At 33.5% G+C, this 21,748-nt stretch overlaps 1 protein-coding gene across 2 annotated transcripts in view; it reads left to right on the top strand.

Annotated features, from left to right (window-relative positions):
• LOC133830008 (uncharacterized) overlaps positions 1-21,411 on the top strand; it is a 35,541-nt gene extending 14,130 nt beyond the window's left edge. The window contains exons 2-3 of one of the 2 annotated variants that reach the window (XM_062259886.1): positions 3,873-4,396; positions 21,241-21,411. In XM_062259886.1, coding sequence (XP_062115870.1) covers positions 3,873-4,396; positions 21,241-21,396 — 680 coding nt within the window. In that variant the 3' untranslated portion in view covers positions 21,397-21,411. Of the gene's footprint in view, positions 1-3,872; positions 4,397-13,470; positions 14,188-21,240 lie in introns of those variants that run through there. The other variant, XM_062259885.1, reaches the window with a different exon arrangement.
• The last annotated feature ends 337 nt before the right edge of the window (positions 21,412-21,748 follow it).

Below are 21,748 nucleotides of genomic sequence, written 5' to 3'. Positions count from 1 at the left end.
CCACCGTCTTTCCAGATTCTGTGACATCTAACGAGAAAGAAAAAATGGTGAGGGCCATGCATGCAAGAATCACGAGCTCGATGGTATGAACTCGGGGATTTAGGAACAAGAAATTAAATATTGAGACCCTTACTAAAGAGTCAGAGCGTGTGTTCCACGGGAAAGAAAAGGAGCGTGGAAGATTTTTTGAAAATCCCGAGATTCAAGGGAAAGAAAGGTGGCGGTTAACCAGAAAGGGTATTCTTGGGTTTCGTGCATTTGTCAAGGACAAGGGTTTTTACCCGAAAACTTAGTAGATAAGAAACATGGCCTAAAATTTTCAAAACCCAGAAAATTGAAACTTCGCTCAAACGTTAAAACTGGATATAAACCAGTGATGCGAAATCCAGCAGGGGAAGTCTAAGAAACTTGAAAGCCTATCGAAACGAAACCCCCTATCTTATTATGCTAAGAACGTACACTAGCATACACAATAAGAACAGTAGGGATAAAAAAACTGAAAACAAAAATGGCATACTTACACAGTGATGGTGATTGCAGAGAAATCGTCGATTGGAGAAGAGGTTGCAAGAAAGAACTCACTGACTCGAACAGACCATGATTCCTGTGTTTCTTTGGCCGAGAAAACATGCACAGAGTAGAAACTGTGGCAAGAGGTTTCTGGGTATGTTTTTCTTCTTCTCTTGCTTACGAGGAACAAAAGTGAAGGAGAAGATGAAGCGGGGTCTTGTATATATAGGTGGGAAAACGAAATTAATCAGGAGCGTTGAATAAAATCCTCACTAGATCGAACGGATGGGGATCAATGACAAGAAGGCGCCGAAAAGTTGTCAGATGGGCGATCGTGGGCGTGTTTCCAAGGTACTCAAGTACCTAAAGTGAGCAATACCTAGCTGACGCGTGTCCATGTTCGAAAGTGTATGACGGTGCGGGTCCCAGAGAAAGTAGTTCAAAAGTTTCCTTCTCTTAGGATTCGAACAAATACTTTTGAGGGGGCAAGATGTTATACCCAGATTTCGAACCATGGTAAATATGACCTCGAAAGTTGGATTCGCAACAAATGGTCTCGTAAGGATTGAAGTATGCTCCAAGATTTGTATATCGAGCCTGCAAAGTACGATATATGACCTCGAATATATGAGCTCGAAACGATCTCGATCTCGAAAGGTAGCTCCGAGAACACACTCATCTTCGGGGACGACTTCAGATCCGGGGTCTCGAGCTAGATGTACGTACGATCTCGAAAGACACGTGATCTCAGGAGATGCCATTAGCTCGAACAATGACGTGAGACCTGAGATGCAAAAGCCTTAGAGATACGCGATAATCACCTTGAATATCAACAAGTATTATAAACAAGAGATGTAATCTTCATTTATTGATGTAAATCCCCAAGAATTGTGGGATCTTATTTAGTTAGTTAATGCGCCCCCTGATCTTCAGGGGACGTTTCCTTTTATATCTGATTAAAGGCATTTAACGCCATTTATTTTATTCACAAACGAGTAACTACCCAAAATATGTGGGATAGTGTTATGCAGCCTTCTCTATAAATAGAGAGGCCATGGACCATTGTAAAGGACCGAAATTCTGATCCTTGAGAGAAAACTCTGGAGAATTCATGCTAAAGAATTTTTCAGAGATAATCTTAAGATTAATAACAGAGACTCGTGGACTAGGCATATTTAACTGCTGAACCACGTAAAAAACTGTGTGTTTGATTTGTTTGTTTAGTTTGGCCATTGTCATTCATTGTTTTTGTGCTCTTCTTTTATCTGTTGACGAAAAACGGCGTCAACAATATTAATATAAATTCAAATATTATAATAATATTTTATATAAGACTACATATATAATAATTATATTAAATAAATTTAAATTTAATTCAAATGTTATAAAATATCATTATAATATATAATATATAATACAAGACTATATATTTAATAATTATATTAATATAAATTTAAATGTTATAAAATATCATTACAATAATAATATATAATACATAATCTTAATTTTTATTAAACAAATTATCATTTATGTTTAAAAATGTTATCATATTATATATATTTTAAAAAAAATAATGTTTTAGTTTAATTTTTCATTTAATATGTTTATGTCGTTCTTTTATATATAATATCTTTTATTTATTTGAAATTTTTATGAAAATGATACAAATTTAATAAAAATAATTAATAAATTCTATAAATAAAACTAAGCAAATTTATATTGCACGTTGTTTGTATCTAGTATATATCTCTTCTATATAAAAAGTGTGCAGATAACAGAATTTTTTTGTTTTAACGGTTTTTTATTTTTTTCCGTTAACTTTAACATAATATTCTTATATTTAACGGTAGATTGTAAACACGACTTAAACTTAAATAAAATTAAATAAATAAATAATTAAACAAATTAAAATAATATATTTTTGAGATATTTTACAATGATAATTATTTAAAAATAATAAAACCATATAGTTTATAAGTTAAATAAAATTTAATTAAACTTAAACTTAATATTATATTAAACATATAATATACCATATTTTGTTGTCACTGTCAAATTAAAAAATTAGAACAAACATAAACTTAAAAAAATTAATTAATTAAAATATGATAATTTAAATAATTAAATCTTTTTCTTAATCAAATTTACTAAAGTAGAGTGAGATATATTAGAAATTAAAAATAATTGATGCATGTATATTACTGTCTACACTATGACTTTTTCTATTATTATTTTATTTCTATTATTAATTTATTTTTAATTATTATTGTATTTTATAAATATGTTATGTAGCTATGTAAATATATATTTATATCAACGTTATTATTGATATAAATATTTATATATATTATAGAACTATAATTTATTTTATTATATATATTTTTAAAAATAAACTAATTTTTATTAAAATTATAAACAATATTTAAACGTATATTTTACGAAGCTTCTACTTAGCATTTATATATATGTGTGCGTGTATAAAATTTGTTATATGTTCTTCTTTGCCAATCAAGTATAAAATTTAGTAGGAATTTTTTTATAAATATAGAATTTTAATAGCAAATATATAAAAATATAGCTTTATCATATGTCTTAGTTTTAAAAAATGTTAACTTTTAAAAAGCTATCATTAATATGATTTTTTAAATTGATTAAATTTCCTAAAATACAACTTAATTATATATATAAAAAAAACGTTCGCTATTTTTTAACTTATATATTTATATGAGAATCTTAAAGTCAAATATTTAAAGATTAAAAAAGTCGTCAAGACATTAACAAATGAAAATTATTAGGTGGCAAAACAAAAAAGACATAGGTGGCGTAAATTCTACTTAAAAATAACCATTAAAAATACTTAGTATTATGTTTTCCTTTTGCATTTATATATATATAGGACAATATTAGCATGGGGCATGAGTTTTGCTCCTATATGAAAAAGGGTCCATAATTTTGGGATCACGATAGTTTGTAACTCAATTTTTTTTATATGGTGGTATATATTGTAATTATAGTCGACATCTTATTAATAATATTTTCAAAATTTTAAATAATTTACGGTAACACAATGAAGATTCAAAAAATTCTGTTTTATATGCGCATACAAAAAAAATCATGTGTGCAATTGGTTTATTAGCTTTGATTTTGACAAACTTATTCAAAATTTTCCAGTAAAATATCTGCTCTAACTATAATATATACTGTCATTTAAAAAAATTTGGGTTAAAAATTCTCTACATGTCGAAAAATAGTGTCACCCCCTACAAGTAAATGGCAAAAACCCATGCCCCCTTTCATATACATATATTCATACATATCATCTTATTCCATTTCTTTCTATACTTTTGTTTCAATTTGCTCAGAAATCACAAAAAAAATTCTCAAAGAAAAAGTACACTTGACGAAGGAAGCCGATGATAAAGGTTGGGTTCCGTTGCACTACGCTGTAGATTTGAATCATTTGTCGATTGTCCAGATATTGCTCCATTGTGACAAAAAGGTAGCCTACTCTAGAGATAAGGAAGGCAGAACACCTCTTCATATTGCAGCTTCCAAGGGCAATTATAAGATTCTACGACGAATTATACTATTGTGTCCAGATTGTTGTGAAGTGATGGATAATAAAGGGTGGAATGTTCTTCATCATTTGGTACAACGAAGGGCGAAGTGGTTGTTATCGATGAAACTTATCCTAAAGAATCCTGCATATAGTTACCTTTTAAACGTCAAAGATAATGAAGGAAACACCCCTTTCCATTTTCTCATGAGTACGGATATGGCAAAGAGATTACTTGCTCATCCTAGACTTGATAAAATGGTATTCAACAAACAAAATCAAAATGCTCTCGACATGGCTTCTACTAGTAATGGACGAGTGTTCGGCAAGGTATGTCAACCTTCAATCTTGTTTCTTTTGTCTGATTATGTTGATTTACAACATATTAGTATATAAGCAATCAAAAATAAATTTGATACATGACACCTTATATAGAAAGTAAGGGCTTGTTCGACATTATTTTCTATTTTTCTGTTTTGAAATGAAGCTGAGTTTTCAGAGAAATGAGAATAAAAATAGATTTGTAGTTTTCAAAAAAACAAGATGTGTTTGATTAATATGTTTTCTCAAAATAATATTTTAGTTTTTATTTATTTTTAAATAAAATCTTATATAAAAAAATTAATAAATATTTTTTTAAAATATTGTAATAAATAATGAGATAAAGTAATGTGAAAGAAAAAGTGATGAAAAATAAGGAGTGACACAGTAAGGACATAAAATTTGAGGAAAAAGAAATTGATAAAAGGATAACTGATACGAGAAAAAACGAGAGAGAAAATGATGATATAGTAAGTGATAAAAGAGAAAATGATGAGATAATAAGTGACGAGAGATAAAATGAGAAAGTAAAAAGTGAGAAAGATAAAATGGCGAGAGAGAGTGACGAGAGAAAAAATAATATAAGATAATAATAATTAAAAAAGTGATGTGAGAAAAAACAAATAGACAAAAAATATTTGAAAATAATTTTTTGTTATTCTCAAATTTTTTTAGTTTTTCTAACTTTGTTTTTAAAATTTATTTATTTTTAAAATGTCAAGCACCCTTGTTTTAAATTTTTTTTTTTTTAGCTTTTAAAAATAAAAACAATTTTTTAGTTAAAAAGCCAAGCACTCTCTTTTCCTTATCCAAAAACAATGTAGCTAAATCCCTACTTGTTAGTTTTGTAGTAAATTAATCAATATACTTATAAATATATATTATACAAAACAATTACAACCAACATTTTTAATCACCATATATACTTACTAATTATAGGCATATAAAATTTCGAAGTGTTGAATAGATCAAAATGCCGTCAATAAACACTATCACGAACTTATCAAGATAGTTCTTGAAGACTCTATTCATGAGATCCATAAATGTCGTAGGGGCATTGGTAAGTCCAAAAGACATCACCAGAAATTCATAATGGTCATACCTAGTACTGAATGTTGTCTTTGGAATATTCTACTCCTTCACCCTTAATTGGTGGTATCCCGATCTCAAGTCTATCTTTGAGAACACTACCTTTCCTTGGAGTTGATCAAAAAGATCGTCTATCCTTGGTAAAGGGTATTTGTTCTTGATATTGACCTTGTTAAGTTCCCTATAATCAATGCACATTCGCATTAATTCGTCCTTCTTCTTTATGACCAACATCAATGCTCCCCATGGTGACTAACTTGGCCTAATGAATCTTAGGTCAAGTACTTCTTGCAGTTGCACTTTTAACTCCTTTAGTTTTGCTGGCGTCATTCTATAAGGTGCTTTCGAGATTGACGCTGTCTCCGGTGCTATTTCAATTGTAAACTCAATTTCTTGTTGTGGTGGTAATCCTGGTAAATCTTTTGGAAATACATCCAAGTAATCACGGACTATCCTCGTGTCTTCAGGTCTTTGTGTTTCAATTCTTTCTGTATTGACCACGCTAACCAAAAATCCCATGCATCCATGTTGTAACACTTCTCAGCCTGTAACACTGAAATAATTGGATTTCGTAGTCCTGTTGTTGTCCCCATGATCGCAAAAGGCTCCTCTCCATCAAGCTTAATCACCACCATTTTCTTTTTACAATCGATGGTGCATTGTACTTTGTTAACCAATCCATTATGAGGATCACATCAAAATCATACATACCCAGCTCAATCAAATTTACAAATAGCTCTCTACCCTCTACTTTCAAAGGTAAGGCTCTAATCCACTTCCTAGATATTACCACCTCCCCGGTGGGTAACATGGTCCCAAACCCCTTATCATGCATTTCATAAGGTATAACAAATCTATCCACTATTCTCTTGGCAACAAACGAATGAGTGACACCAGAATCAATTAAAATGTGACAATCAATTCCAGCTATAAAGATCTGACCTGAGACCACGGAAGTGCTTGCCTAGGTTTGGTGAGAGCGTACACACGTGCTGGAATCAAATTGTCATCCTTCTTAGGTTTCTCTTTGATCTTGTTCTGACTCTTCTGTGGGTAGTTCCTCTTAATGTGCCTTTCCTTACCACAACCATAACACGCATTTGCCCAACATTCACCTTGGTGGCGCTTTTTACACTTCTCACACTCTGGGTACTGTACCCATTCCTTAGTTGGATTGACATCAACCCGATCATACTGAAGATTGTCAAAAATTGGAAGTTCTACCCACAATTGAAATGAGGAAGAATTAACTTCTTGGAATATTGGTATATCATTTTTGGTCTTCGTATCATCGACATCTCTATATGAGAAATCCCACACATTCCTTGAAATGTATTCATTAACGAGCCTCCAATCATCCCTTTTTTTTACATCCTGGAGATAATACACCAACTTTGCCTAAGATGCGAGGACGAAAGGATCATTCTTATAACATTCTTTCGTCACGTAGACGCTCGTAAAATTAGATTCTACTTTAATTCTACTTGTATTGAACCATCTACACTTAAATAGGAAAACACTACAACCCATCAAGTAGGACAAATCAATTACTTATTTCAACACTCCATAGTAATTCACACCTTCCTCACTTGGCACCATTACACCGCAATTTTGTGTTGTAAGCTTCACATCACGACCATGGACCAAAAATTTGACGCCATTCACTATCATCCCTGTATAAGAGAACACGGTGCCACTTGATTTGTTTGCAAGAGCATACAATTCATTACAAACTTCAGTAGGTGTTGGCTCATGCAAACCATTCACCTATCGACATTAGCTTTGAAGGTTAGTTTTGAATAGATTAAGTTTTGTTTCTATTGAGAACTGAGTAAGATACTCTCTCGTTCTTTGAACCACTGAGGAAACTCAGCTTCTTGTCAAACTTCAAAATTCGAGCCCCCCCTCCCGTCTGATTAACTCATCCATATGCTCACTACAAACAAATAGAAATGTTATGATTGCATATTGTACCCGGTACATAAACCAAACAAATTTATGGAAAACACACCGAAGGTACTCCTTAATTTCATGACAGTTGTTCAAGATATACCACCCATCCTTTTGCTTTAACTACAGATTGAGGAACATACTTGATTTATTACCGGATGGACGACCAACATCCTTATAGATAGAATATTCTCGATTTGGTTTGGATTCAACACAGTCTTCATTCCTGTCAGGTTGATTGAATCAAGTCTCAACCCTCCGGAGGTACATTGAGCAAAAGGTCAAGGCTTTGTTGACCACGTAAGCTTCTGCAATTGAACCTTCCAGACGTGCACGATTTCTGACATACTGTTTGTAAATCGCCATTGAACATTCAATGGGATATATCCAAATGAAGTGCACAGGACCACCAAGAATTGCCTCTTTTGGGAGATGCAAAGCAAAATGTACCATAATGTCAAAAAATACAGGAGGAAAAATCATTTCTAACTTGCACATAATGGTGATAATGTCTTCCTCCATCTTCTCGAGGTCTTTCACATTCAAAGCCCGTGAACAAAGTTTATTGAAAAGACCGCACAACTCAATAATTGACTTCTAAACTTCAAGAACCGAAAACGATGTAATTGCGGTGGGCAGCGACTGCTGAAACAACATGTGGCAATCATGTAATTTCAGTCTAGATATATTTTCGTCATGGACATTGACATTCTTCGAAATGTTAGTAGCAAAACTGTCCGGGAATTCAACCAACTTGACAAATTCACAAAAAACTCGACGCTCAGGGACACTGAGCTGGTAATTGGCGTGGGGTTTCTTCCACTTGTTTCCTACCTTGTAAAGGTGGATTTTTCTTCTAATATTCATGTCTGCTAGATCAAGTCTTGCCTTGTCAGTGTCGTTAGATTTTCCCTCTAAGTTTAACAAAGTTCCCAAGACACTGTCGCAAGCATTCTTCTCAATGTGCATTACGTCCAAGTTATGCCTGAGCAATAATTCCTTCCAATAATCAAGCTTGAAAAATATGCTCTTCTTCGACCAATTAAGTTCAGTCGGAGCCCTTTTTCGTTTCACACCCCCAAATTCTTTGTGTTTCCCTGATTATCGAATATGCAAATTCTCTAATTGCTTCAACACATCATCACTAGAATACTCTTTCGGTGGTGGCCTCAGTTCCTTGTTAGCATTGAATAGTGCGCATTTACTCCTTCATTCATGATCCATATCAAGAAACCTTCTCTGCCCAATGTAGGAAATTTTACTTCTAATCCCTACAGAGGGAGTTTCTTCATTACATGTGGGGCACACCTTGTCCCCTTTTGTGCTCCACCCGGACATCATAGCATAAGCTGGGTAGTTATTAATAGTCCACAAGATTGTTGCACGCATATTGAATATTGTACCATTGTATGCATCTCGTGTTTCGACGCCATTCACCCACAACTCATTCAACTCGTCAAGCAAATGTCTCATATAGACATCAATATCTTTTCCAGGTGAAGAAGGACCTGGAATTAGAAGAGCCAACATTAATGACCGTGGTTTCATGCACTTCCACAATGGCAAGTTATATGGGGCAAGTATCACAGGCCACATGCTGTAAGATTTGCTCATGTTCCCAAAAGGATTGAAACCATTTATAGCCAACTCAAGCTTAACATTTCAAGGTTCGACAACGAAAGATGGGTACAACTTATCAAGGTGCTTCCACACCTTACTGTCAGCAGGGTGCCTCATCACACCATCTTCCTTTGGCCTTTTAGAGTAGTGCAATCTCATATCCTCGACAATATATCTCGAACTATACAACCTCTTCAATCTTGGTGTCAACGGAAAGTATTGCATTACCTTATGAGCCACTTTCTTCTCGTTCCCATGATTATCTTGCCAGCGACACTCACCACAAACCGGACAGAATTCCAAACTCGCATTCTCCTTCCAAAAGAGTGCACAGTTATGCTTGCAAGCATCGATGGACTCATATCCCAATCCAATACTCTGTAACTTTGCCTTCGCCTCGTAGTGAGGCCTAGGTAAGATCGTTCCGTCAGGCATCGCATCGACTAACAATTCAAGCAAACCATCAAAGTAATGGTTGCTGCACTTGTTAATAACTTTCAGATGCATCAGCTTCACCAAGAAGTTCAACGCGGAATACTTTCTGCAACCTGGGTACAATTCACTTGACTTCTCTTTGAACAAATTGTCGTACTTATCATAATGGTGAACATCATCTTGGGGAGGATCATGATAGTTTCTAGTGGGAGTGTCATCTTTAGCGTAAACATCCTCCAAGATATCTGCCATCTCATCTCTATCCTCATCTTGAACCACATCTAGTGGCCGTGGCAGTGCCTCTCCATGGTAATGCTACACTTTGTAGGAATGTATGATGCCACTGTTGAATAAATGCATTGAAATTGCATTTAGAGACTGGAACTTAACATTCCCACATTTATTGCATGGACAATGTTTACTACAATTTGAGCAACCTCAATAAAGTCCTTGACCCCATTTCTATACTTTGAAGACCAACGATTCCTAGCACTCATCCAACTTCTGTCACTCGCCATCTTCAATGAAAATAATTTTAAAATATCAAATTATGATGTCTTATGAAAGAATAAATTATTATGTTTTGTCATTTTTTTTGGCTTATGAGTATATTATTAATAATAATTATTTACTAATAAAATTAAAACCTTACTTAATTATTTAGTTATTTATTAGTTTATTACATCATTTTTAAATCATATATTTAATTATTACTTTTTTTAGTTAATAGTAAGTTTTAATTATTTATTTAGTTAAATTGTATTTTTTAAAATTATTTATTTACTATTATGTCTCATTTTCACTTTTTTTTTATTCCAATTAAAATTTAAAAATTTTATTTAAATATATAATATTAATTAGTTACGAATAAAATCAAAACTTTACTTAATTATTTAGTTATTTATTAAGTAATTACAACATTTTTTAAAATCATATATTTAGTTATTACTTTTTTTTAGTTAATAGTAAGTTTTACTTATTTATTTAGTTAAATTGTATTTTTTTTAGATTATTTATTTACTAATTAAATTATGAATCATTTTTCCTATTTTTTATTCCAATTAAAATTTTAAATTTTTATATAAATATATAATATTAATTATTTACTAATAAAATTAAAACTTTACTTAATTATTTAGTTATTTATTAATTAATTAATTACATCATTTTTTAAAAATCATATATTTAATTATTACTTTTTTTAGTTAATAGTAAGTTTTGCTTATTTATTTAGTTAAATTATATTTTTTTAAAATTATTTATTTACTAATTAAATTATGTATCATTTTTACTATTTTTAATTCCAAGTAAACTTTTCAATTTTTATTTAAATATATAATATTAATTAAAAAAAATTAAACTTTACTTAATTATTTAGTTATTTATTAATTAATCACATCATTTTTTAAATCATATATTTAATTATTACTTTTTTTTAGTTAATAGTAAGTTTTACATATTTATTTAGTTAAATTGATTTTTTTAAATGATTTATTTACTAATTAAATTATGTATCATTTTTACTATTTTTAATTCCAATTAAGCTTTTAAATTTTTATTTAAATATATAATATTAATTATTTTTATCTAATTAATCTTTTTAATACAAAAAAAATAAAAATTTTATTAAAATTTTGGCAGCATAACACTTTAAAATTAGACTACCCAACAAAAATTCCCTGCAAATGACAAAATACCCACAAACAGTACAACATATACACATTTTACTTATTTAAAAAATAATAACATATATTATAAACAATAAAACATAATAAATTAATTTTTTTACAGACATATATTATAAACAAAAAGTAATTTGTTTATATAAAATAAAATATAATTTTATAAATATTTTTTATAAATATTGTACAATAATATTATAAAAAAAAATACACTTAGGGCTCGGATTGCACAGGGGCGATCTTGAACGCAGAAAAAAAAAAAAAACTGTTTATTAGATATAAAAAACTAAATGAAAAAAAAAACTTACACTTACACAGAGCGGCAGAGGTGTGATAGCGACTCGGAGGTGCTCCAACTTAGAAAGAGAGAGAAAGTTAGTGGTGGGATTTAGAGAGAGAGAGAGAGTTGGCAGAGGCGGTGGGGCGAAGATGGTGGCAGTGCGCTGAAGGTGGTAGTGGGGTGCTGATGGTGGCTAAGAGCGAAATAGAGAGAGAGAGAGACTGTGGTGGTGGCGGTGTGGGGGTTCCTGAGAAAGAAATAGAGAGAGAGAGAGAGAGAAAGACAAATATGTTAGAGAAAAGAAGAAATGACGAAGAAAGGCTCGGGCGGCTGGTATATCACTATGATTTTTGCCAGCGCGTTTAGTTGCGTCGGCAAAGGTCATAGTTGCGCCGGTAAATATCATACTCTGAAAGCCTAGTTGAAAACGACGCCGTTTATATTAATGAGACTTTTGCTGGGGCAACTATAACCTTTGCCAGTGCAACTAAATGCACCGGCAAAAGTCTGCTCAACTAACTAATTTAAAACGTGGACTTTTGCTAGCGTGTTCGGTTAAAAATGCCAGCCAAAGTGCCTAACAAGACCCTTTCAAAAAATGCAGATGGCTAGTCTTTTCCCGCTTTACTTTTGCCGGCGCAAGTATGGATCACGCCGGTGAAAGTGGTAACACCGGTGACAAAATGCGCCGGTAAAAGTATATTTGCGTCGGCAAAAGTGACCACTTTTCTAATAATTGATTTTTTTTTTCCATATTTTTAAAAATTACTAATAATCGAGCGTTGGAAACAATAATTAACACATTCATTGTTTACAAACACAAAATAATAGTTAAAATGCTTATCGTACTAATACTTTCGAGATGTTATATCGAGCAGCAATAATACAAACATTATCAATGAACTAGGGTAATTTTCGCTACTCCTTAACATTTAGAATATTGTAACACTTACTATTTAATCAAATTATTTATAATGTCCATAACCAATTATAAATACTAAATATTTCTTAAATTTTGTGAATTTGGATGAAATACAACAATTAATTATGAATCACAAGAGTACTCAAGAGATCATTATTAATTATTGTCAATTATTATAAAACAATAATACTATGATCGGCTAATCCTTTGTTGGTCAAAAAATGAATAATTATTTAACGTTCGGTACAAACAAGTAAAACGATTTTATATATCAACATAGAAATGTACATATATATATATATCATAATAACAATATAGATAAATACATAATATTAATAATGTGTAACTCAGAGCAAGATTATAGATATTCATGACTTCATGTGTAATAAACTCGTTTGTTAGACTTATGATAACAAATAATTGAAAAAAAAGAAGATAATAGAATGGTTAGATAAACATAATTGACAATGATCATAAACCTAATAGTTGGTAATTACAAAATTGATTAATATTAGTTAATCTTAAACCATATTTTAACGACAATCTACTCTTGATTAGATGTTAAATACTCATTACTTTATATAAATAATACTACATCAAACTTTAATCACTTCCAAAAATCATTAAAATTTTAGTTTTTTTATGATGTAATATTTTTACCGGTGCAATTTTATCATTTACTGGCGCATTTATGACTTTTACCGGCATTTGAAATTGGCTTTTGCCGGCGCAAGTCTATAATGCGTCAGCAAAGGTAGAACCCTAAAAACTCAATTTGAGAAAATTGCTATTTGCCGGCGCAATAATGCCTTACGCGCCGATAAAAATAATGTCGTAAAAAGTCCACAAGCCTTTGCTGACACTTTTCGGAATTGCGCCGGCAAAAGTGACATTTCCCGGTGCAATTACGAATTGCGCTGGTAAAATCTTTTGCCGGCGCAATTCACAAGTTACGCCGAGAAAAGTGTACTTTCTTGTAGTGACTTTAAGATTCCCGTAGCATTAATCATAGTAATAATACTAATAGTGGTGATAAGATGACACATAATCGACTTAGGTACCAATTGTTTAGTACTAATACAAATTGATGGTTTCATTATTGCAGCGATTACTCCAAGATCGTTTACGTAAGGTAGGCTTAAGGCTTTCTCACCGAATAATATCAAATACTAGCAAGGATGGCGAGAAATTAGATAATGATCATAACAACGTAATCCAATTCAATGATTCTAGGAAAGATAAAGCTATTGAAGGTTCTCTTATCGCGGCATCGCTTATTGCGACAGTAACTTTCACAGCAGGTTTTACCTTGCCTGGTGGTTTTGTGACTGACAAAGGCCCACTGCAAGGCACTGCAATTCTAAGAAGAAACAAATCATTTCAGGCATTTGTGATAACAGATATGATAGCCTTTGTGTTGTCTAGTACTGCAGTCCTCAGCCTCCTTTTCATGTTGTTGAGTAAGAATAAGAACATTTCGACATTCTTATTTGAGAGAGCCATTCTACTAATCTTGTGGGCTATGGCAGCAATGGTGCTTTCCTTAATGACAGCTATGCTTGCTGTTTTAGAATCTTCCCTGGTGCTCGCCATTCTTGTTTTAATTATTGGATTATATTTCTTCTACCACTTTTTAGCCCATGCAATATCTTGGTTCAACCGAGTATTTGCATATGGTTTAAGTACATTTTAATGGGTGTAACTAAATTGTTTCTCTTTCTTTTTTCGCTCTATTTTTGTTGTAAAGCCAAAGGAAACTGGCCCTTTACCATGTTTGATTTTAAGAAAGGAATATATGTAAACTAGCATGCGTACTAATTTAGTTGAAGGTTTGCTTTATTCCCAACTCTTGCTTGTCTCGTAACTTCACCTCTTATTTAATGTGTAATTAATAAGAGTGCCAATGCTCAACCACTTATTACTAAATTATGTCTAATAAATATAATTGGTTAAAATGATTTGCCACATAAGTGTGTAATGTTTACATGTAATTTGTGTGTGCACATATTATTACTCTATGTCAAAAGGTGTTGGTGCTTCATAATAATATTCTATTTCTTCGTATATATTTAGGATATTTGTGACAAAATCTCCTGTTCGTTTAATATTTTTACACATATGCCCTAATAAAAAATCTTGGCGACAATTATGCCACAAGTATGTCAGCATAATTTTGACATGCAACACACATGTGGACCAATGGCATGCCACTAGTGGGTCCTTGTTGGCACGTAATAGCCAAAACTTAATGGGTGCAACAAAACATTAGCAAAATGTACTATTGCCGCAAAGATTTTCGATTGGGGGCATATGTTTAACAATATAAGAAAAACAAGAAATTTTGTGGCAAATATCCATATATATTTTCTCATTTTAAAGACTTCCATTCAAATTCCAAGTAAGTTGATTTATTATTATTTAAAATTTTTACCTTGTTTAACCAAACACTTAAGTTGGGATGTAAAATTTTCCAGTGAAAATGAGGCCTCTTAAAGATCCGTGTAAGGACCCAACTATTTCTAAGACCTTGGACCATTAAAACTACTAGACATAGCTACTATTTTTAAGAAAGCATACATAAGAAATAATCTTAACTTTATTAAAACCCCAAAATAAATATTGTGCAAATTACAAAATAAAATGTAAAATATGGGATGGGTACCTAGAGCTGTAAATACAGGTCGGGCTTTCTAGCACGGCACGAAATCGGCACGACCCCAGGAGGCACGAGTACGACACGACACGATACGAAAAAATATGGGCCTGGGCCAGGCACGACACGAATTGAAAACACGACACGAAAGTACGAACAAACTAGCCCGAAAGCACGGCACGATAAAAAGCCCGATATTTTGACATTAATAATCATAATAGTTTTTTATTTGTCAATTATTAATAAATTAAAATGATAATAGAAGTCTTATTTTTCTCAATGTTTATATTTTTATAATTATATTAATTTATTTTAAGATTTGTGAGTTAAATTTTTTAGCATTTATTAGTAGGTATTAAAATTCTAATAATTATCTTTGATATAATTTTGTGTAAAATATTGTTAAAAAGTATATAAAAATATCTAAAATTATAATTTAAACAAATAAATGTATTTGGTTTGGTTGTAAGTCCATTGATAGTTAAAGAGGAGGTGGAGGGTTCAATTCTTCATCCTCACATTTTTTGGCAATAATAAAGTGGGCCCAAATTTGGGCCCGAATAAGGAAAGTGGGCCGGCCCGACTTGGGCCCGACACGGCACGAGCACGGCACGACATGGGTCGGGCCCATGGGCTGTGCTAGACCTACTCTTTCAAAAATGGGCCGGCCCGGCCCGGCCTGGCACGAATTGAATATGGGCCGGGCCCGGCCCAACCCGAATTTATTGGAGGCACGAAAATGTGGGCCGGGACGGCCCACATTTACAACTCTATGGTACCCATTGTTTAATAAAACAATAAAACATAACTTAAATCAATTGTTCAAAAACTAAATGCGGATTTACTAAAGAAACATAATTCAAAAGAATAAAAATAAATAGCGTCGTCCTTGATCGACACGCAGTCCATTCATCCTTAACACACAAGTCAAGCTACCAAGAATCCTTTCGCCTTCCATATCTAAACCTTATAATATAATAAATATCATCATCAATATCAGTCATATTAATCAAACCTTAGGTTAAAATTAATATTCTTAAACTATAGGTTAAGCTTAGAAAATCTACAAGTGTTACTACGAGTGTCCAATTAAATCCCGGTTTGAACCAAAATCCACAGTCATAAAAATACTACAACTATTGCTATTGCTACTACTATCTAACTAGCTAAGTAAAGTTCTTGGACTCTACAATACTTCTTGGGGCTTGTTAACTAAGCAAGTATTATGCCCATAAATTTGTGGGGCTTGCTAGCTAAGCAAGTCATATGCCCATAAATTCTTGGGGCTTGCTAGCTAAACAAGTCATATGCCCAAGGACTAGAAAACATATTCTTGGGGCTTGTTATCTAAACAAGTCATATGCCCAAGGACTACATAACATATATCATATCATAGCATAAAACATATCATAACATAAACATATAAACACATATATCTAGCCTATTTTCCTTACCAAAAGCTGGGATATTTGGGAATAAGAACACGATTAGAACACTCTTATAAACCAACAGTAAAAAAAAAAATGGTGAGAATCTAAAGAAAAAGAGATGAAAAGAACACTAAACCATCCAAGAAGAAACTTACCAAGAATAATCTTAAGTTTCAAGAACTTAAATACCTAATCAAGAATCAATAACAAGAGTTAGGATCTGAACAAAAGAAAACTAAAGAACCATATAGAACTGAACTTAGGAATAGGAATACCTTGAATGACCTTATGGATTGGTCTAAGCCTCAATATCGAAATCACACTATTTTTCACTTCGCAAGTGTTTATAAAAGCTTAGAATGATAAAGCTTTATCCCAATACCCAAGTGTATCTCTCTATAGTAACACTAGCACCTTGGAGGTTCTGATCAAATGCTTGAAGAATGAAGAAAATGGTTGAGCACTAGGTCCTATTCATAGAGTTCAAGGAGTGAAACTAACCCCTTTTTAATTTGAATAAATAAATGATTATAAAATGAAAAAGATTTGAATTTTCGTTCAACTGACGCCCAGAACTCGGTCAAAATCATTCAAAGGCAGGTCTAAGTGGTTAAGGCTAATTTTCAAAATTAAAAACCAAACTTTTCAAAAATACATATATGGAGCCGATATATCGCCCCCTATAGGCGATATATCGCCTCCCCCTGTATTCCCGAGCCTCGTTCGATCATTCGTGCAAAGTCGACGTATTTTTCGTATCTTCTGTAGGCGATATATCGACCCCTATGCTGCGATATATCGGCATACGTTGATATATTAAACACGTATTTTCACTTTTTCAGCATAATTTGAATTGGATTAACAACTTTGACTGAGTCATAATACGATCCTAACAGCTGCTGGAAGGTTCTAGAGCTTCTAGATCTTTCTTTTATTTAAACTATCCATCAAAAATACTTAATTCCTTAATAAACATGATTATGACAAGTGTCGTGCTCTTAATGGTTCTATCTAAACCTTAGGTTATAATAAATAATATATCTAAGACCAGCAATATTAATCAAACCTTATGTTATAATTAATATTTCTAAACTATAGGTTAAACTTATAAAATCCATAACAGTTGCTATGAGTTTCCAACTAAGTCCTGCCTTGAACCAAAATCCACAGAATCTAACATACTACAAACTAATACTAACTACCTAAAGTAAATATTCTGGGACACTACAACCTGCCTCTAATAGAGTGTCAGAATTCCTCGCATAAACTAAAAGTGAGATAGTGGAAAATGACACTTTTTGCTCCAATGGAGCCTCGTTTAATTTTATTTATTTATTTTGCAATCAGTAATAGAAAAAAATGTCATTTAAGACTCTTCCAAGAGAGACATAAAGGTTTCTCATGTCACCATGATGGAAAACGTCGTATCTGGTGATGTATAATATAGGGAATATAACGTGTCCCTTGGGAGACATTATATATGTGTCACGTTAAGCATATTATGTCTCCTTGTGAGAGACCTAATATATATAGGGAAATTTTGCTTTTGATGCATAAAATGGGCCCATATAACAAAATGATACCAAGCTAAAAAACATATCACTTTTTTATCCTAGCATTTCCCTAGATTCCCAAAATGGCCCTATCATAAATTTTCCTCTCTTTTTCTCCTATGGTCTTTCTCCATCTCTATCTCTCACATTTTCCCTCTCTATCTCTCAAGCTCTCATACACACACACACACACACAAAAAAAGCAGCCACCATTATCTTAATCTATACTAATTTTCGAGCTCATTTTGGATTTCGGATCTACGGGCGAAAATCGTATGGGTAAGTATATATATGTTATATGTAATGAGGAAACTTGTTTATCTTTATTTCTTGTGCTATTTCGAACAGATCTGCGTATGCCTTCATGTTTTATTGTATTGTTTCACTGTTGGAATAGTTTTCAAAACTGTCTGTGTTTTTTTTTTGGGTTTTTCATCTACCTCGATAGTTTTTGATGAAACTCGATATGCCTCAATGGATTTGCATGATCAGAGGCTCGATGGTCCTCGATGGACCTCGATAAACCCTCATATGTTATTTGGATAGGCTACCTCGATTTGCCTTGATGAGTTTTGATGGACCTCGATAGATGCATAAAATTTCATTATAGTATGTACCTCGATATGCCTCGATGGACCTCGATAAGTGCATAAGAATGTCATTAGGTAGTTTGCCTCGATGTGCCTCGATTGTGCTTGATAGACCTCGATAGTTGGATCTTGATAGGCCTCGACATATCTCGATAGAACTCGATTTTTTGATGTTTTATGTTATAGTTTTAATTTTTGACCTATTTTTTGTTTTTTTTATACAGATTCAATAGTTTCCATACTTTTTGCATACAATGGTGTTTGGGAACTGGAAGATAGGGTTTGGATTTTCAAGGATGCTGAAAATCAAGTTCTGCCTTTGGAGAAGGGTGTGACGTATGATGACTTGAAACTTGAGGTCTTGTACGCACATACCTTTCACAACCCTTCAAACCTACCGTTATAAAAAATGATAGGCATGTGTGTGCATTCATTGGGTTAGCATCGAAATCTATGGAGAAGTTGATTCCTCTATGTGTAACATTGGTTAAGAAAAGATGTTTAAGAAATGCATCGGCCTCTCCCGGCGTTAATAAAGAAGTTCAATTTGAAGAGAACATTTCTCCCCCATGTCATGGTTTCAAATCAACTCAAAGTAAGGTTGGGACATTTGTTCCAGAGAAAAATCCAGACGTTATAGTCCATGATGATATCCCTGACACAGCGGAGTACGATCCTGTAACGTCCCGATTTTCCTAATAAGGCTTAGCGCATTGATTAGGGGGCCGGGAGAGCAATTAAGGAAATTAATTGTGAATTATATGATTATGTGATATATATATGTATATCATTATATGACTATATAAGTAATATTGCATGTTTAAGTGTATTAAATATGTGTGTGGGTTGTTTCTTATTAGAAGGACATTTTCGTAATTTTGACCCGTTAGAGGTATATTTGAATATATGATTATATATTTGTGATATATGATGAGACCACATTATTATGTGGATATAATTGGGTTATTCGACATGAGGCGATCCTAGGGAGCAATTTAGCGGAAAAGTCACAACGGGACCAAATACCTAGCTCGGGGTGAGTCTAGAGGTATTTTGGTAATTTAGTACATTACATAGTATCGAGTAATGGGAATAAATGTTTGGTGATATATTTGGAGATAGTTGAGACTTATTTAAAGAAATGGTGAAATGTGGCGGTAAACGACCAAAATGCCCTTGAGGGCATTAAGTGGCAAGTTAGGGGCTTAAGGGCAATATGGTCATTTGCATTTGTTGAGGATTAGAACACTTATTTATTTTGAAACCTTTAGAAGCTAAGGAAAAAAAAGAGAATTTCTCTCTCTTTCTCTCTCTTGTTACTCTCTCTCTCCTTACATACTAGAGGATTTTGATTTTTGAGGAGCATAAGCTTGGGAATTTGAAAGCTCGGGACTAGGAATTCATATAGCAGCAACCTAAGGTCATTCATAGTAGCAGAGGTAACAATTTTACCCTTTGAATCTTTAATTTTCTGTGTTCCTGGTGTGTTCTTGAGTTTTGAAACTCAAGAATTGGTGTTTGAGTTTCTTTGGAGATTTTTATTATGTTTTGGTGTTATAAAGTTGTATTGGGTTAACGATTGAGATTTTAGGAATTTAAATATGGGTTTGATGACCCGTTGGGGTCGGATTTGAGGTTTGAAATTTGGAGAACACGAAGAGAAAAACCCAGATTTTTGGGTTACAAGCTTCACGCCGCGACGCCAGGTGGGAAGCGCCGTGGTGCTGTGACGATTTAGGGCGAGAGCCCTTCTCTGCTCTTCGCGCTTCCCAAGGGGCAGCGCTGTGGTGTCGGGCCCTTTTCAGGTCATAAAATCTAAAAAAAAATTAAGGCATTAGCCCAGGGGCTTGGGGGACAATTTCACCACCCCGTTGGGTGGAATTGGAGGTCCCGAGAGTACAGAATCAGTCCCGAGGTTCGTTTATGGAATCGAATGTTGATGAAAATATTATTTATGGGTTGTGACTAGGTTACCTTTAGGGCTTAGGATAGGATCGTGCTCGGGGGTCGCTTTTATTTAGTGCTTGGACATAAGGTAAGAAAACTGCACCCAGTACGTGCTAAATATGATTATTTGTTTGTTTAGGGCTCAACCCTGTTAAGGAACATGGTTATTACTGTGTTTGTACTTAATTGATTGAAATATGATGATTATGTATGCATACTTGTGTTATGTGGAGTATGCTTATCTGTATCTGGTTAGATGTTTATTTGATTATCTGATTATCCGGTTAAGGCATTGACTTATTAGTCAAGGACGACAATAGTGCGTGAAGCACTGGTCGTTATGGATGGGCCACCCAGGAGCATACTAATATGCTTGACCGACCCTAAGGTCATTAGGAAATAGAGCGCCAGGTCCGCTTGACTAGCTCTATGGCTAGTTATACTAAGCTAGGGCAATGGGCCCCGAGTGACTCTATTGTCAAGTAGCTAGGGCATAGGGCCCCGGGTTGACTTTATGGTCACCTATTAGGGCGATGGGCCCCGGAATGATTCTATAATCATTTACTTGTATTTGTATGCATGCATGAGTAGGTTATTACTATTGGGCATGCTAGATATGCATATGGAATTTGTGTTTACTGTTCATGCATATGTTTAAAGTTTTCTTGCTGAGTCTTGGCTCACGGGTGCTATGTGGTGCAGGTAAAGGGAAATGAAAGCATGACCAGTTCTGAGTTGGAGAGCTTCGGTGGCGGCGTGTACATATGCAGCTGCTTGACCACCACGGTCGAGGTTATCTCAGAGGAACTAGGGTTGAACCATCTTTTGCCGCTTAGGCCGGCTTGTGTATCATTTTGAACTGTAAATAATATTTTAAGTGTTTATTTTGGAATCCCATGTATAAACTAAACTTTTAATGAAAAGTCAACATTCATTTTTGGCCAAAGTTTTTAACCCTGATCTGTTAACTAACCTTAGGCACATGCTTTCGACCAAGATACTCGATTAGTGACTCTGGCACTATTTAAAATACAGGGTGTAATGGTCTTGGATAACCAGGGCATTACAAATCCTTTTGGATACGATCCTTGTGTCAACGATGATCCTGTCACTGATGCAGCACATGTTGTGGGCCAGATATTAGGGCAGATTTGCCAACACAGAGTTAAGATGTTATGGTAGTTGAGGAGCACAAAATAGAAGATGAGCA

The sequence above is a fragment of the Humulus lupulus genome, chromosome 4 (genome assembly GCF_963169125.1).
Source record: "Humulus lupulus chromosome 4, drHumLupu1.1, whole genome shotgun sequence".
Taxonomy (NCBI): Eukaryota; Viridiplantae; Streptophyta; class Magnoliopsida; order Rosales; family Cannabaceae; genus Humulus; species Humulus lupulus.
This window is presented reverse-complemented; position numbering and strand designations above follow the sequence as displayed.